We start from the raw sequence: 13,850 nt of genomic DNA, 5'->3' as shown, positions 1-13,850 counted from the left end.
GGCTGGACTTGCTAGTCGTGTCCCTCTGCACCCAACCCCTTCTGCATTGCTTGATAATTTGAGGCCATCCTTGAGTTGGGATGTGGAATGCAAGCTATGTTCTTTTAAAGGCTACAGCAGTTGCTGCTACTGCAGGTTTCTGCCTGCCTGTGTCTCTTTCTTATAACACGGCAGTGGGGAGTGAGGCCACAGGCAAGCCCACCCTTTATAGTGGATTTGTCTCATACGTGCAAGAAGTGAACAGCGATTTTGAGACTCATTATTCAGAAAGATAAAAGTCTTTCATGAAATCTGTACTCCTTTTTGCTGTCACTACTGCACATACCTCCATAAACTGGAGAAGAGATATATAAAGGAAAACTATTTGAAAAATAATGGGATAGGCCCAAAACCATAGGCTGGGAGTGTATTATCTCCCTCTGGCGGTCTCATTTTCAAACCAAAGGGTAATAGTTTGCTTTTTAATTGGAAAGTCCCACTATCCAGCTCTCATTTTTTTAAAATACATTTTCCAAATGTATCTTGGACCTAAATATGTTGCTGTTCAGCTACTGACTCTCACAGGTTCAGGTGATTCTCTGAAGCAGGGTCAGAGATCCAGTGGTGGCACTGGCAGCCATTTTAAAGAAACGTAAATGAACATATAATTACATGTGCCCCACTTTTAACCCTCAGTAACACAGAAAGTCATCAGAGTTATGGCTCCAAAAGTTGGTTTGTACATCTAATGACATTCAGGTGTTATAAGATAATGATGCCCCAAGAGCAACATCAGTTGGTTGTGTGGAAAATCTTAAAAGCTGTTTAATATTCCTGAACTTAAATGATGTCAAATGATAGGAAAATTAGTATTTCTGCAGACTTCTATTATATGTATAACACAGGAACATAGTTCATAACTTCTTATTATAGAGAAACTGAATATAAGTCTGACTATTTTTAGATGTGTGTGTAAATATTGTTTGTGCCTAAACTGGAGCATGTGTTCTCTCTTAGGGTAAAATCGCAAAAATTGACAATACCTGTTGTGAAACATGTAAGTAATTATGCTACAAATGTCTTTCTTTTACAACCTCTCAAAATGTAGTCTACTACATAAGAAGCCATGTTTTACATTTATGATATGGGTACAGTAAAAGAGAGCTAATTCAAAAAATCCAAACAAATGTCAACACTGATTCACATATTTTTGTGACTAAAATCACCAAGTTTGTCTCACTGTGACTTGTGTGGTCATATCATTCATGATTGTTTAGACAACAGCAGGGTATGCCTAGAAAACATTGGCAAATCTCCAAAATTTCACACATTTTAGCGTGAATAATCAGTCATTCCAAAATTTATTATGAATGTTTATTATTCATCATTCATTATTTTCCTGTTGAAACAATTTCAGTAATTTAACCACAGAGCAGGAACAGCTCCACACAAACTGGGTGACCAATCAGTCAACCTGATATTGAATACATAAAGCAAATGTTCTGTGAGCACTCAATAGGCTTAAAATTATTTAGTAAAACAATCCAGTGAAAACTGAAAACTGAATAATAAATATGGAAATCATGATCTGTTCATGAATAATTTAATAACCAAAAAATGAGATAAATTCAGAACAAGCGTGTATTCATAATGCCTAGTTTGACTGGGTCTCAAAATAAACAGTTTTGGCCAATCCTGCAAACCCTTAGTCATGTGATCCTTACATAAATAGTGCCATTCATTTCAGTTGGGCTATTCCAGAGGGTAGGGTTTATTTGCACGAATAAGAGTTGCAGGATTGTGCTATTATCCCCAAACTAACCTTTGAATATTCCTATGAACATAAGGGCTTTAGATTTGAAACTTTGCAAATAAATTGGTGAATAATTTGAAGTTATTTTAGCTCTTAACAAAAAGACTTCTTTTTAAGGTCAAAATGTCAGCACTTCGTGTGCCCTCTGTTCTCTCTCTTTTATTTGTTCTGGGCATGTGCTAATAAATAAAAGATGGCAAGCACAGCAGACCATCACTGCACAACCATGGTAATTGCTGTAACAATACACCACTTTGGGGAAGTTAACTCCGAGCATTTGCTTCCATGGCCTGTCTACATATCAGTGAGTTCCGGGTTTAAGAAATAAAAGTCAGGAAGCTATTGGGATAATAGACTATCGCTGAATGGTTCACACAGGTAATTTAGTTAAGAGGGTTTTTATCTACCAGGCTTCAAGCAAGGAATTAATATTGAAAATTGTCTATTAAGCCTTACACATTTCCACATTATATTTAAAAGATTGAGGGAGACTTGTCAGTGGGAAAGGGTTGGGTGTGTGTCCATTTTTATGATTGTGCAAGATGCTAATTAGATTTTAGAGCTGAAATCTAACAAATTAGATACGTGTTATAGCCAATATAGAATGGAATCCAATAGGATAAGACCTTTTTATTGATTCCAGGGAGCCAGCTTACTAATTTTAACACTAGGTTCTTTTCAGGACACTTGAACACTTTATTAATTCACCCAGAACCAGATTAGTAAACAATCAGCAATTCACCATTCAAGTGTAGACACAGCCAAACCGTGCAAACAATTATTACAGACTAGAGTTGAGGCTCCACAGTTATACCACGGAACAATGCGAATCACCAAGATTTCTTATTACATTTATTGGTGACCATAGAGTCATAGAGTTTAAGGCCAGAAGGGACCACCTGATTATCTAGTCTGAGCCTGTGTATCAAAGGCCACCGACAGCACCCTGCACCCATACACTAAACCCAACAACCGAAATGAGACCAAAGTATTACAGCCCACAGGAGACTAGACTATTATGTGCCACAGGCAGAGAACAGGAGAGGCTCAATTCTTTAGTGCCTAACACATTTAGCACACTTCCAAGGATACCCTTGTCTTTCAGGCACGTTTACGAGTGTGGTCCCTGCTGTTTGAATGGACTGGACCAAAAGGGACAAGTTTGGAATGTCAAAAGCAATTGCTTAAAATTGTTGTTTTAAACCTCTCTTAGGCCAATGTGCTTGGGCTTACAATGGAGAGCATGCATTAGTTAAAATCAAAAACAGGGTTACTTGGTGTCTCACTAGACAGTGTAGACGTAATCAAAATAACCTGCTGTTATTTATGTTAAAGAACAGAAAGGGAAATACGATTTTTTAAATGAAATCTCATCACTTTGTCTTATCCTCTTAACCCTGGGATGTGAGGAGAGTCTTTTCCATGACACTGGTCCTGGCATTCATCACACTGGGGGATTCAAATTTGGGGTGAAGACAAACTGATGGGGCAAAACAGATTATCTCTGATATTTGATTTACAAGGCAAACAGATGTATAGTTTATAGTTCGGGGTGAAAAGATGGTTTGGATTTCTTGGGGTAACAGGCAGTTTGCCTTATTGACCTTCGAGCTCACAGCAGGTTATTTCTAGTTTGCTTAAATTGCATCTTCCCCACTCATCTCTTGACCCACTCACAAAGTGAAGTAGGAAACTTTTCATTGGAAAATAGGATGTTAAACTTGCCTAGTAACTTTTTGGAGTTCTTTTTAGCTAGCTTGGGAGGAAGAAAGAAGTTTTGTCCATATCCAAATTATGAGAGATTCTTGCTTAGGCGATTAACAATGCTGTCATTAGCCATTTTAGTTTCTATTCTTGGGGAGTGGAACTCCCAACTGTAGCTTATCTGTGTGTCCTTAGACAAAGTGTCTCACACAATATGAACCATTTTCTTATTGTCTTCACTTCCTAGGTGGAAACTATTTTGGAATAAACCAAGGTGGATAGCTTTTCTAATTTTTGAGGGCCTGGAGGAATTAATGGTTATTAATCATTCAAGGCATATCTGTTCTCTATATCTCTTACAGACTTTAATTAACAAAGTGGGAAAATATTCTGCACACTTTAAGGAAAATACAAAGAAAAATCCAAGTTCCAAACCATGCTGATGTCCCTACATACGTTTTACAGATGTCAAAAAAATGAATTCACCTCTGTTGGTATAGGGGTTGAAAATTACACCCTTCCGTGCCAGCAGGGGCTACTTTACCCAAGGGAGGGTTCACACCCAGGGAGGGCAGGTGGCATTTGGTCTCAGGCTATCTCTGCCATTAGGTGCTACCAGGTGAGAATGATTTTAAATTCTGACTGTGGTTCCTACGGAGCATCACCTGTAGAGGGGAAGTACTAAATCAGCTTTGGCCATGACATCCTCCAACCTGTGCCATCCACTGTTACTTTGGCACTGACTAGCTCTGGAGCAAAGCTTGTAGGTTTCTTTCTCCACTGCAGTCTTCTTCCTGGCATATTCTCCACTCCCATGGGCCCTCCACTGGGCAGGAGCCAGCATATCTTACAAGTGAATGAAACCTATTATCTTTGAAATTACATTCTTTCTTACTATGTGAAGCACAGTAAACCAAACCCAATAATCAAAGTGAATTGTGAACAGCATGTTATATTATGAGGTTAACCACCCACAGGGGTATAGTGCTAGTGTTCTTCATTCCCATGTGAGAGACCTGAGTTTGAGCCTCCATCCTGGTCATTTACTCCCAAGATGGAAAAAGTTTGAGAGTGTTTCAGAGACAGCATGCCTGTTTCCACAGGCTGGCATATACAGATTCCCTCGTGATAGAGAAGAGATGGGAATTGGTTATAATGAATATAAAGGGGCTTATTGATTGAGGCCACTTTACATAGACTGACCCTGTGGTTCTCCCTGACTCTGTAGCTCCCAGGCTCACAAAGGACAACCTAGGGTGACCAGATGTCCCGATTTTATAGGGACAGTCCAGATTTTGGGGTCTTTTTCTTTTATAGGCTCCTATTACCCCCCACCCCCATCCTGATTTTTCACATTTGCTGTCTGGTCACCCTAGGACAACCTGTCCTGTCTAGTGTCACCACCAGGTGCTGGCCTGGACAAAGAAGTCATGGAAAGGATTGCTGACTCCCTTCAGGGAAGAGTGCTTTTCCCACTCGGACATGAACCCTCCAGCCAATTAAACACTGGTATTAGAATAATAGCATCATAGAAATATAGGGCTTGAGAAATCATCAAGTCCAGCCCCCTGTTTAGAGACAGGTAAACCTAGACCATCCCTGACAGGTGTTTGTCCAACCTGTTCCACAACTTCCCTTGGAAGCCTATTTCAGAGCTTAACTCTCCTTATAGTTAGAAAGTTTTTCCTAATATCTAACCTAAGTCTCCCTTGCTGCAGATTAAGCCCATTACTTCTTGTCCAACCTTCAGCGGACATGGAGAACCATTGATCATAATCCTCTTTATAACAGCCCTTAACATATTTGAGGCCACTTTATACAGACTGATATGATTGGAAGGGATTCCCTTCTAGTGGTAAGTGGAAGGAAGGACAGTGACTCTGACATGAGATCTCATTGATGGGATGGGTTAAAGTGAAAAAAAAATAAATAAAAAAGGAACTGGCCTGAACTTTCTGTTTAGGATGCAGGAGGTCACTTTTCTTACTCTCCCCAAAGACACTAATGACTCCAACTTAATAAGTGCCATCCCAGTTGTCAGTCATTATACAGTAAGTCCCAATATTCCAATGAAACTACAATTATATATTTAAGAGCGGGCTGTATGCAAGATAATAGAAAAATCGCAAACAAGCAGCTTGAGATTTTAAAAACCAACTAAAGGCGTTAGCCACATTGCTCTAATGGAAATTAATTGTGTGGTTAAATGTTCTAGTTGGCTTGGAACATCTGAGCCTGTAAATTTACAGTCAAGATCGGAGAGAAGAAAAGCCATCCTTAGCATTTATAGTAAATGCACTGTATGAATACTAACCCTTCAGTCTTGACAGTATATTTACCTTAAACATCATTTACACCAATGGTTCTCAAACTTTTATATTGGTGACCCCTTTTGCATAGAAAGCCTCTGAGTGCAACCCCTCCTTATAAATTAAAAACACTTTTTTATATAGTTAACACCATTATAAATGCTGGAGGCAAAGCGGTGTTTCGGGTGGAGGCTGACAGCTTGCGACCCCCCATGTAAGAACCTTGTGACCCCCTGAGGGGTCCCAACCCCCAGTTTGAGAACCCCTGATTTACACACATTCCCTCACTCCCTCTCTAACACACCTAATTTCAAAAGGAGCTCTATCTCTGGTGATCAGATCTCCTTCACACTACTCAGGCTACTGGCTTTGAGTCAAATGGTAATCTTCCTCTAGTGCACAATTTTCCTTCTTTATCCCATCGCTTTAATTAAATGTCTGTCATGGCCTAACGATTCATCAAAGCCCCCATTGTATAATAAAGTAATATGTAGCCTGTTACCTATACCCCAGATAATAGAATAATCAATTTCTTGTGGCTGTAAAGGTTGATATACAGGTTGCATAACCTTTCCAGGTCATTCAGCCTACTCAATATAAAAAAAATAACTGTTAAAAAAATAGATTCTGTTCAGTTAAAGGTGCAAATCAAGGTGTTGACTCTGGTCTATATATTGGCCAGGGCACTGGCTGTCTGTGAAGCCATCCTCCCTCTCTGTGGTGTACAAAGGCAACTGAGGTCAGCTTGCGTGAATGGTTCCTTGTCTTCAACACGAGGGAGTTGGTAGCGGAATATTTTCAGGGCTGGGTGCCTTCCACTCTTGTACTTGCCCCCCCCCAACTTCTCCAATAGAGCCTGTTATTATGGGCCTCAGGAAATAGTGCTGGGTTTATCATTTTTCTTAGGCTTTTGCCTGCAGGAGTGAGATGATAGGAAGTGGTGGTGGCCTGGGATATGGTGGTTTGTAGGGAGAGGATGGTCCTTTTCTTTCCACCCCGAAAGAAGCATAGTTGTGTCTCTGCTATTCATCTTTTTCCCCCCCTTTCTGATCTTGACACTGTCCATTTCATTAAATTATGTACATGTGACTTGACCTCTCTGAAGGGGGTGTGGCTTATGAAATCCAAAATAAATCAACCAATTTGATGTGATTGGCCAATGAATCTCTCAGCTGGGAGCAAAGAAACATTGAAGATATGGTGACAGTCTGATGACAGTTATTTTGAAATGGGATGTGTGTCAACTATTGTGACTGTCTGTGTCTGCACTCTGCTTGGACACGTTTTATCAAGCAAAGTGATTAAAGCGCTGAAAGTGAGCTGGCATTTCCAGCCTTGCGGCCAGCAAACACTTTTCACTCTTGTGGAGCTTTTTTCAGATCACTTGTGAAGCGCTAGAAAGGCAGAAAAGCAATAAGGCTGGAAATGTTATCTTGAAAAAGAGATGGGAAGCTGCTTCTTTAGCTGCTGAGAGGACACTTAAGTCAAAGGGAAGTTATATTTCTTTGGTCAATTTGCAGCTGACCAGCTGATTGCAATGTTCTGTCCGAATGAATGGTTGTGGAGAGGGACAGTACAGAAAGTAAAATATATATTCTAATTGATAAAGAATCAACCTGAGCGCTAAATAGTAGGCTGTCTCCCAGTCATGGAAGATTCACTTGCTAGCTAGAGTTAAAGTAAAAGTTCATCTTGACACGCAGGAATGGTGCTGTATTAATGCTGCAAATGAAGAACTGCTTCCTGTGTGTAGAAAGGCCACTTAGAAGCGAATTACCTCCTTTGCAAATTGTTAGCTGGCATGGGAAAATGAATAAAGTGGTTGGGCCAAATTATCTTATCATATGTTTAAAATCCAGATCTGTACAGGGCTGGTGGGAGGGAAAAGAGAACTGCTATCCAGTAATGACCACAGCCTACGGGCTGCAGTAGCCCTGCTTCATGGAACCAATCAACAGCACTGTGGCTCCTCCCTAAGCCTAACAGCATCCCACCGATAAACACGCTCTGCAGGTCTAGTGCTGTATTGCTTTTTATGTGGATTCTTCGTGAGGTGGAGAGGGGGGACAGTCAGCATTTATCCTCTAGTGTCAAGAGCACCAAACGGCAGTTGCTCAGGGTGGAATCCTGTCCCCATTAAAATCAATGGCAAAACTTCCATTGACTGAAGTCAGGCTTTTACCCTCCAAGTCCAGCAATGGGAATGGAGAATTTAACCCCGTTATTTTCATGCTGCAAAATTGAACATACATCTCAGAGTAAATTTCCATAGGAAATAACCCTGTCAGTCCGTTTTGAAAGTTGGTGCTGACAAGGGGAAGTTTCAATCCAAAAGTCATTTCTGATGTTCATTTCTTGACACCCCTTGGAATTGCACCTTCTTATGCCAGTGATGCTAAACATTGCACAGTGTTTATTTCAGTGGAAGAATGTGATCCCTTTCTGCAGTATATTCCCTGACTCTTGAACTTGGGAGCCAATCAAGATTGACAACTAATGACTTAACCAGTTGTGAGTTAATGGGAAAGGGGTGTGCTTTACTGGTTGTAACTTATTATGGGCCGGTCTGGACTTAAAACGGTGCAGTGGCGTAACTGCACATCTTTTATTTGTTAACAATAATCCATCAAGAATCCTATTTGGGAAAAAAATAACAAGACATAGATTTATAGTAAATATTATTCAATGGAACAAGGGCCAGACAAGGTACTATCCTGGGGCTTTAACATATTGCTGGTCATTCAGCAAGGCATTCTTTTACTGTTGTTTCTGATTGGTTTATGCAGAAACTCAGCGGTATTCGATGGAATTTTAAGGCTGCAGTATGGTATATTCACAGTACCCTGTGTTAATTACCACATGGAAACATATCTACTTCTTTTACGAGGGGTCTTGCTAATAATGGCATATGGCCAATGGCAAGTTTTGTGTGTACTAAACAGAGAATGGTGCCAGAATGTTTTTTTTAAAAAGTCTTCAACCGTTGGCAGATTCCCCTTCTTTCTTGACTTGGTAGGTATAGAAGCAGAATGCAGACAAGTAAGTTCCAGGCTGACGTATCTGAATATCAATGGCTGTGAGGCTGTAGATGGAGTGCTTATTTTCCAGTGTGAGGTAAGAAAAATCTATTTTCATTTTGTCAGTACAGAACTGTGGCAAAACACGACACACTTTCAAAGGGAGTGGTTTGCTACATTTTTGCATAGTAGGAAATCACAGTGCTATTTCCCTCCTCTTGCTAGGTAAAGGTATGACTCTTTCATGTATTCAGCCCTCGCTGCTCAAAGCCAAGGTAAATGGCCTTTGCACAGGGTATCTCAACAAGGTTTGTTGAAGGGAATTAATTTGCTTCTCTATTCCACCCAAGGGCAAGTCACTGGCTCTTCACTAGTTTCCATTCCACTCAACAGAATGGAACATTGACTTCTGTCTCTGCACCAGTTATGCAGGAGTTTCAGCTGTGTACATTTGATTCCATTTAGTCTAACCTGATTTTCCCCCTGTTTGGGGCTGATAAGAAAACCCACTTCAGAATACACAGAAGCTCCATTCATGTTGCTTCTAGTTCCTGGAGAGACATGTGGGTATTAAATTGCCCTGCTGGGATCTTCTGCACTTAAATGAATTTCACCCTTAATTTTAAGGGGCCCAGTTTTCAAATCTGTGACCCTAAGGTTAGGCACATAAATCCCCCTCTAGACTCCTAAGTCAACACATCAATTCCTAAATAAGTATTTAGGTGTCTAACATGTAAGCACCCAGGTTTAAAAACTGAGCTCTGTAGGATTTGATGTGACTTCAGTATTTGAGCCCACACACTGTGCTCTTATGTTCCACATATCCCATCAATTTCCATAATTTGAACAAAAGTGTAATGCCGCAGGATTCTCCTCCCCATCACTCCGCTCATGTAATACAGCAGATACAATCTGAAACAGGAGCAGAACATTCCTTCCAGATGTTCCCTTCTATCTTTGATAGATGGCACTGGGAAACAAATGAGAAGCTCGGTTCCCAGGCTGGCTGCAACAGAATAACTTCCCATTCTGTTTTTATTATGCCTGAATTTTTCCTTTAAACCCCACTGGGATTAGGGAGGGTAATTTCTTTTATCACCTTCTCATAGGGATAATTTCTTTGACTGCTGTAGTTGCCAAACGGAGCAAGTTTCTCCTTTCTGTGACCAGCTGGAAAGGGGTGGAGTTGGGTGCAGTGACTCGGGACCAGGTGCCCCAGAGTCTTCAAGGTTCTCAAACCGTAAAACCCTTAAGGGAAGAGGACATTTCAACAGTTCAGAAATGCTGTCCAATACTTGCTTAACTCCAAAATAAGAAAACTGCTGCATTATCATCTCTGTCCACTAAGTCAGTGGCTATTTGGGTCTTGTGGCTATGAAAGATCCAGGGCAGATTTCCTAGTGTGAAGATTTTAATTCAGAAAACTGGCCATATTTCATTTTGGGTAAACACGTGGGCCCAGAAAAATGGACTTAAGCATTGTGATGCTCAGTGTCACAAAAGCTAACTTTTAGGTACCTAGAAAAATCACAGGAACAACACTGATCCACAAAGCCTGAGTTAGGTGCCTCGGCTCCTATACAATACATGGGGCGAGATAGGCACCTTAGAACGTGATCCACAAAGCCTGCAAACTAGGTGGGGAGCTGCCTAAGCTAGCCCATGGGAGACACCGATGACAAGGATGTGTGCTAAGCTCCATCCCTCTCTTGGAGATTAGTGCCTAAGTCTGGGCTGCAGGGAGGCACCTGTTTCTGTTTATGATTCACAAACCAGGGAAGACAGACATTCTGCCAACTAAGTCATGTGCAGGTGTGCTCAGAGGCTGCCTATCAGATCAATTGGAATTGGGTAACGCATTTATGAGCTCCGCTCCTAAAACCTCTTGTTATTGGTAGAGCAGAATCACTGTTGCTTTTCATCTCAGAAATGCTAGCAAGTGATCCTTACAAACCTGTACATTAAGACCCATACAATGATTTAGAAAAGTGCAAGCTACACTGTAAATTGTTATTGTGCCTGTAGCCCTTCCTGAGGGAAACCTACCATTGATTTGATTGCACATAAGGACTGAGGAAAACTAAAGTGAAGACTACAGACTTTGGGCTGTTTATGATTATTTTGGTTTGTTTTTACATATTGTAAATAATAGAGAAACAGAACATGGATAGCTGCTAATGTACAAAATATTGGTCTGATACAACACGATCTGTATACATTAGGGAAACAGGCAGAAGAATAAAATGTAACAAGGATAAGCACGAATGGCTGCACAAGTACTTGTTAGAAATCAAAGAGACGTATTCAGTTTGTGGGTTTTTTCATTATGTTTGTGATAAATGCAATTGAGTTGTGTAGAAACAGTATTGTACAGATGGAATCAAAGAAATATTTTTTCCTCTTTATGCAGCACTGGTAAAACTGAATACTGTGTAGAGGTGGTTGGAGAATTTTTTTCCAGAAAATTGTGATGAAAATAGAAAATAAAAAATAATTTATAAAAATTTTCATTGGATAATTTTGACTTTATAAAAAAAAAACAGAAACATTTTCATTTTTTTGACAAAAAGTCAAAATTCAACAACAGAAAACCAAAATTGTTTGGCCAAAAATGGCTGAAAACCAATCCTTGATTTTCCACCCAGAAACCAAGAGCTTTTGTGGAAAAATCTGACACTTTCCTTAAATATTTTCATTTAGTCAAACAAATTTAAAACAGCTGCAATACTGTATACAGTCTGAGTTGCTGTAGTAGAAAACAGATATAGAGAAACTGGAAAAATGTGGAAAAGGAACTAACGCATTTGGAGAGAACGGTGTGAGGGAAGCAATGAAGGTGATTAGGGTGCAGGGCAACAGGAGTTATGGATGCTCTAGAAATAAATGAATCAGAAGTAAGATGCCTCTGGCCTGTCTTGTACTTTGAAGTCCACAATCCCCTGTTAGATCAGGCTTAACACAATTCTTTTTGACTGTTGTAATAATGCTGCCCAAAGCCCCACTACTATTGTTTCCTATTGTTATCTGGGACTGTCAAACTTACCACAACATTGTAAACATTCTAGGATATTTTAGTGAATGAGCTTGTTTGTGTGACATTAACTGTTGCTCAGGATTACCTTACATGTGTAAACATGTCAAGGGAGATGGGAAATAATATTTTGGCATTTGGCTGAAAACATGAAGCATGAGACCAACAACCAATGAAGACTAATCAAATGAATCCATTCCAAAGTCCTGGCAAAAACTTCCATTAGCTTCCTTGGGGCTGCTTGGATAAAACGGAGAGCAGATTTTGGACCTTTATCAGAAATCTGTGGAGTAAAATATCATTTGGCAAGATGCAAACTTTGTATCTGTTTCACTTTCAGGGCAAATGCAGAAGCAAAACGAAGTACTCTATTGAAATGAATAGACTTGAAGATGAGTGCACCTGTTGTTCAGCTACTCAGACAGTTCCGGTGAACGTCCCCCTGCGCTGTGCCAATGGCACAGTGGTGCAGCATGAAGTACCCTCCGCAGTGGAGTGCGAATGTTTCTCTCGTCAATGTACATAGTAAACCTTTCCAGAAGCTGCTTCATTTAACCTTTATTTTTAATGGCCAAGGAATTTACCATGCAAATCTCACTTTCTTTATTTAGACTGTTTTCTTCCAAACGATTCTGTCCGTTGCACTCATTGTATCAACATACCAAACAATAAAAGTAAAGCTTATTTAAGAGCATTTTTTGACTGTTTTACTTGGGCTACTGTGACCTGTACTGTGTCCCTTGTTTCAAGGGATGTCACTCATTTAAGATCAAAGTTACCTCTGTTCTACATAAATTTGGTTTCCCCTCATTTTTATCACTGAATATTATTTACCTCAAAAGAAAGAAAATGAACATGAAAATATGAACCAGAGGTTACGGCAGGAGTTATTTACACCGAAGGAATGAATCCCATGGTATTTCAAGTTTCCTGAGCAAATAATTTATTTGTTTCCCTCATATTGGGTCTTTGCCACACATTGTGTCCCACTTTTAGGCCTCAGCAGCTTGAAAGGTATGATGGGATACCTCAGAGAGAAAGATGATAATGTTCTCAGCAAACTGAAACATAGCTGACTATGACTCAGTCAGCCAAGTATCACTTTGCAATGTGTCTACAAATGAATGCTAAAGAGACTCCTTAGTGCTGGTGGAAGGTGCTGATTGACATCCTTGAAGTTCTCTATTTATTCATAGGCAGTGCAAGCGTCCATTATTCCAGAGAGAGACTGATTCTGGTGATGGGATCCTCTGCTCCAATTCCAAATCAATTCACGTTGATCCTCTAGATCTGTCTTTGCCCCCTGCCCCCGCAAATCCATCACTGGTGTTTCCTATCCAAAAGATAACTACAAAGCGTTACCCCATAGTAGTCCTGGTTTCCCTAATCAAAAAAGCCCCCAACTTCCTTGTGAGTCAACCATCATATACATTTTTTGTCAAGTCTGCTTGTCTCAAGATCTATTCCCTGAATGGCAAAGCTCTCCTTGTCCTGTCCTGTGTTCATTAATATACATGCTGGTTAGCATATAAATATGTACCATGCTAATAATATGTATTATCCACATCACATCTATCTATTATATATTAGATAGATAGATATGGTGTAGGCCAATTATGGTGTAGTTAATGTATGCCTATATATATTGTGATACAACATGGCCAGGGAGCAGAGGGAGAATGGTCTTATTGGGTGCTGGGAAGTGGGTGGGCGTAAATCCTAAACTAATTAAGGTGTGGTTCCCTGTAGACTAGGGAAGATTACTACAGGTTAATTGGACATATGTAGCCAATTAAGGTCCTGTCAGGAACCTAATAAAAAAAAACCCTGCTTCAGGAAGATGGGGGGAGGGAGAGTTGGAGTCTGGAGGTGTGTTGCTGAGAACTGAAAGACTGGAGAACCAAAGGAAGGGAGACTCCCTCCCCCAGTGTCAAGGACTGAGGGTAACCCTACCCAAGGGGGAAGAGGTAAGAAACCCGCTGGGGCTCAGAGTGAGG

General features: G+C 40.3%; 1 protein-coding gene across 1 annotated transcript in view; it reads left to right on the top strand.

Annotated features, from left to right (window-relative positions):
• VWF (von Willebrand factor) overlaps nt 1-12,528 on the top strand; it is a 233,184-nt gene extending 220,656 nt beyond the window's left edge. The window contains exons 50-52 of the mRNA XM_074935850.1: nt 997-1,036; nt 8,822-8,919; nt 12,194-12,528. Of these exons, the coding sequence (XP_074791951.1) occupies nt 997-1,036; nt 8,822-8,919; nt 12,194-12,379 (324 nt within the window). The 3' untranslated portion in view covers nt 12,380-12,528. The remainder of the gene's footprint in view (nt 1-996; nt 1,037-8,821; nt 8,920-12,193) is intronic.
• The last annotated feature ends 1,322 nt before the right edge of the window (nt 12,529-13,850 follow it).

The sequence above is a fragment of the Natator depressus genome, chromosome 1 (assembly GCF_965152275.1).
Source record: "Natator depressus isolate rNatDep1 chromosome 1, rNatDep2.hap1, whole genome shotgun sequence".
In the NCBI taxonomy this organism is placed as follows: domain Eukaryota; kingdom Metazoa; phylum Chordata; order Testudines; family Cheloniidae; genus Natator; species Natator depressus.
The sequence above is the reverse complement of the archived record's forward strand: the minus strand, read 5'-3'. Positions and strand labels throughout refer to the sequence as shown.